Source organism: Pecten maximus, unplaced genomic scaffold (assembly GCF_902652985.1).
Source record: "Pecten maximus unplaced genomic scaffold, xPecMax1.1, whole genome shotgun sequence".
NCBI classification, from domain to species: Eukaryota; Metazoa; Mollusca; class Bivalvia; order Pectinida; family Pectinidae; genus Pecten; species Pecten maximus.
In genome coordinates this window covers 8,999-13,807 of record NW_022980741.1, presented here as the reverse complement: position 1 = coordinate 13,807, position 4,809 = coordinate 8,999, and the positions used below count along the sequence as shown (strand labels likewise).

The 4,809-nt window shown below is 38.5% G+C and overlaps 1 protein-coding gene across 1 annotated transcript; it reads left to right on the top strand.

Annotated features, from left to right (window-relative positions):
• Positions 1–3,505: 3,505 nt before the first annotated feature.
• Positions 3,506–3,869, top strand: LOC117319657 (the record flags this gene model as incomplete). Its single annotated transcript, XM_033874434.1, has 1 exon — positions 3,506–3,869. A coding segment is annotated over exon 1 (364 nt), but the record flags the coding sequence as incomplete, so codon positions are not given.
• Positions 3,870–4,809: the final 940 nt, after the last annotated feature.

Sequence of the window (4,809 nt, the reverse complement as noted above, 5' to 3'; positions counted from 1 at the left end):
CACTGTTATCCCTTAGGTTGTGATATCTCTGTCACCCCTTAGGTTGTGATATCTCTGTCATCCCTTAGGTTGTGATATCTCTGTCACCCCTTAGGTTGTGATATCTCTGTCACCCCTTAGGTTGTGATATCTCTGTCATCCCTTAGGTTGTGATATCTCTGTCATCCCTTAGGTTGTGATATCTCTGTCATCCCTTAGGTTGTGATATCTCTGTCACCCCTTAGGTTGTTATATCACTGTCATCCCTTAGGTTGTTATATCTCTGTCACCCCTTAGGTTGTTATATCTCTGTCATCACTTAGGTTGTTATATCTCTGTCATCACTTAGGTTGTCATATCACTGTAATCACTTAGGTTGTTATATCACTGTCACCCCTTAGGATGTTATATCACTGTCATCACTTAGGTTGTTATATCACTGTCATCCCTTAGGATGTTATATCACTGTCATCACTTAGGTTGTTATATCACTGTCATCACTTAGGTTGTTATATCTCTGTCATCACTTAGGTTGTTATATCTCTGTCATCCCTTAGGTTGTTATATCACTGTCATCCCTTAGGTTGTTATATTACTGTCATCCCTTAGGTTGTTATATCTCTGTCATCCCCTGAGGTTGTTATATCACTGTCATCCCTTAGGTTGTTATATCACTGTCACCCCTTAGGTTGTTATATCTCTGTCATCCCTGAGGTTGTTATATTACTGTCATCCCTTAGGTTGTTATATCACTGTCATCCCTTAGGTTGTTATATCACTGTCATCCCTGAGGTTGTTATATCTCTGTTAGCCCATAGCGTATGATAGATCGCACGTTTCTTGTAATAGTATAATACAGTGATGTTACGGCAACAATTCAATGCCGTCATGTCGACATTTCAATCATGTTACATCAAAGTTGTGAGCATTGTAAGTATGACTGGAGAACAATAATCACCCCTATCCTGAGGATGTGACAGGGGAAATCTCCTATGGACACTGCTAATAACACTATACCATTATACGAAATGTGATAATTTCCTCAGGGATTATCACTTTTCTCATGTTAACAATTCATTGTATTAACCTAAGCCCAAAGTCAACAATTGTATAATAGCACCCCTCAGGTTGAATGTTTCCCTATCACACCCTGTAGGTAGGAGAACATTGATCATTTCATAGCTTTAGTTTATTTATATTTAATACAACTTATATTTCACTGTATCAGTGGACTAATTATATGAACAATTTTATTTCATACCGTCAACGAGACCAAATTATAGTACACCCGTTTACACTCCGTGCAGATCGTCATACAGTATAGAGAATTTATTACGCTACACCTACTTCCATAAGGAAGGTAGGGGACACTGGATAGGTAAGTATTTTAGTAAGTTTATGTCAAATATATATATAGATAATGTAGTTATATGTTGTTTCAAACACGTGCATTAAAGAAAAAAATATCTATGATTTATATACCTGTTTCTTCAGTTAAGTATCCAGTCTGGTTGGTTTAGTTTGTTTTTGAGTAGCCAATCGACACCCATTGTCCCTTTGGGTCAAACTATCGATTGTGAACAGTAGGATTTCGTTGCATTCTTGTTTATCATGTAAATGGCACGGATAGGAGGTACACTGTACACACCGATTATATGATCAGTATTACAGCGCATACGTGTAATGATTCCTTCAAAGCCACGTATACAAAACTGTCGCCCGTGTCGTAATTCATCGGCATACATGATTATAACTGTTATTTATTCCTACTCAGAGTCCCACCTGTTCGGAGCTAGTCATGCGAGGACACCAGACAGAAGAAGAAAATTCCATACCGAACCATGATATTAAAGTAATAGGGGACGAATTCGTCTATACGGCTACTTCCTTGTTGTAAAAAGGGTTTGGGGGTTTTGGTTTTTTTTGGTTTGGTTTTGGTAACGTCCTTTTAAAACCCCCGGGCCCTTTTAAAGGACGGGGAAAGGTTTTTGGAGGGGGGAGGAAACCCGGGAGTCCCCGGGGGAAAAAAAAACCCCCGGGCCTTTGGGGCAGCCCTGGCAATGCCCCACGTGGGTTTTCAAAACTCGAAACCCCCAGAGGTGGAGGGGTTTAGGGTTTAAAGTTTTCGGGACCCCAACCACTGGGCCCCCCGGGGCCCCTTTTTTTTTTTGGGAAATTCTGTTAACAAGTTGAGTCAAAAAAAAAAGCCCAGTTTGCTGGATACACAGTGAGGTAAAATGTTTTGATGGGGAATCAAGTTTTAAATTTGGTACGTTTAAAGGGTGAGGAAACCTTTGCGAAAAAGGCAACCTTTTCATAAGAGAACTAAACAAACACGTTTAAAAAGTAATCCAAAACGCTGTCCGAATTAAAAATTAAGGGTGACGAAATACATCAAAAGGAAAAATGCCCTTTATATACCCAGGGGGGAACTATAAAGGGTTCCTCTGTCAGTGTGTAAAAATGGGGTTGTTTTCATTTGTATTTTAAAAAAAACATTCCCTCCCTCATGGGCCCCCCGACATTCAATGTTTTTTTAATACAGCCGACAAAAAACCCAATCGAGGGGTCAACGGACAAAAGAAATTTTTGAAAAAAAATTTTGGAAAAGAAAAATACAAAATTGTACAGGGCCCCAAAGAAAATAGTGTGGAGATAAAAAGGGAAAGGGAAGGGGTTTTAAAAGCAAATTTAAAATGCCGAAATACATGCTGGGGCAGAAAAAACTGGAAAGGAAGTGAGGGAAAGCAAACAGAAAAGGTTAAAAACCGGTTAAATTTTTTATTTTCAGACATTTCAAAAAAAAACGGGAAACCCCACTCGGGAACGGTTTTTTAAACACTTTTCGCAATGAGGTTGATGACATTAAAAACAGCTTCATTTTTAAAAACAGAGGTCAGGCAACCCAAAGGGGCCCTTTAGGACCTTCAAAAAGAAAACAGGGAAAAGTTTGGGCCCAATTTTTTCCCAAAAAAAAACCCCCCGGGGAAACAGTTTAAATTTTACGCTGGTCCGAAAGGTCTTAAACGACATTTTGGGAAATTTTACAAACAAACCGGGGCCCAAAAATGAAACCGAGTCGAGGGGATAGAACAAAATATGTACAACGTAAAAAATTTTAAAAAACATAAAAATATTTCGCCGGGCCCAAGGGGATTGGGAAAATATGTCCGGTATTGAATAAAAAATGGCTGGATTCACTTTTAAAACCAGAAAGTTTGGTTTAGGAAAATAGACTTTAACTGGACAAACTATAAAATCAGTAGAAGCCCATTATTGACGGATTTAATTTTATGTCCCCGGGGGAAGGATTGGTCTTGACGGAGAGCTTTGTCGGGAAAGAAGGATCTCACGTTTTGAGCAGTCTTAATAAAAAATATCAAGGATTTTAAGCCTTTCCGTGAGAGGTATAAAGGGGGGGGCGACTGGGAAAAAATGGGTTTTTAGTTTAAACCCTTTGGGAATTAAGGGGGTCAAATCGAGACCCCGGCAAGTCGTGCGGCTATCGTTGACAGGTGAGATACTAATGGAGATTCGTGACGACGCTGAAGATCCTGCTCTGTGTGATCCATACAGGGTTGCCCATAACATTTTCAATGACGATATTGCTATTGCTTGTAGAAACAATGTGCTTGTTTACTCAAAATCCGGGAACTTGAAACTTAAATGGACTGGTCTTCGAAAAGATTTTAATCCTCATGGGATCACGTATGACAACTATGGCAACATCCTAGTAACCTGCTATAAAAACAACCTCGTGTATATGTTGGAAGGGGATGGCGAGGAGGACGTACATGTCCTGTTAGATGGACAGAAACACTCCATGATAACAAACCCTTGGGCGGTGGCTGTAGATGTGTCAGGGAGGATTTGGCTGGCTGGCACCCAGGGTAGCATTCACATGATCAAATATACTACCAGGATTTAATAGGAAACCAAGCCGAAACATCAGTTCCTAGAAGTATGGTATTTTGTCCATACGATGGTACGTACTTTAAGATAGGATTGTGTGTACACATACAGTGTGTTAAATAGTATCTGTATCGTTGGTAGAACAGTGGATTATATGTCAAGCACTGGGCCTGGGTTCGATTCCTGTTGTCTGTGTAGTTGTGGTAATCATCATATTACCAGTAAACATATTGCATTAACAGAGAGGAGGGTTCTATATGCACAAAACTACAAAATCGTTTTTTCCAATCGTAATGGACTGTTTCAATATGTCTGTGACTATTGATAAAAAAAGGTTAGAAGAAGGGGTGTGCATAACACAAACAATATATAAACACGTTTCAATAAAAAACAATATCAGATTTCAACATCATGTCAAGCACATGTGTATATATTGAAGGATAGTACTGTTAAATCAAAATTAATAATTATGTATGTTATGTAAACAGGAAACACCCCACTAGCTATTCACTTGTTATATTCAATGCACTCATACAAAATACACTCAGAGTGATAACCTGGTCTTTTAGGCTGAATTCAGCAGAGATTTCGAATATGGAAATCCAAACATGTTTCGATATTGTAAAAGAAATCCAAATATACTTCAAAAAGGTGGAAATACAATAGATATTGTGGAAATCCAAACATGTTTGGTATTGTGGTGATCCAAACATGTTTTGATATTTTGGTGATCCAAACATGTTTTGATATTTTGGTGATCCAAACATGTTTTGATATTTTGGTGATCCAAACATGTTTTGATATTTTGGAAATCCAAACATGTTTTGATATTGTGGTGATCCAGCATTACTCTGTTTGTATAATAATCACGAGAACATCAGATGAATTTTGCAAGAATTCGACACAGGATACACAAGT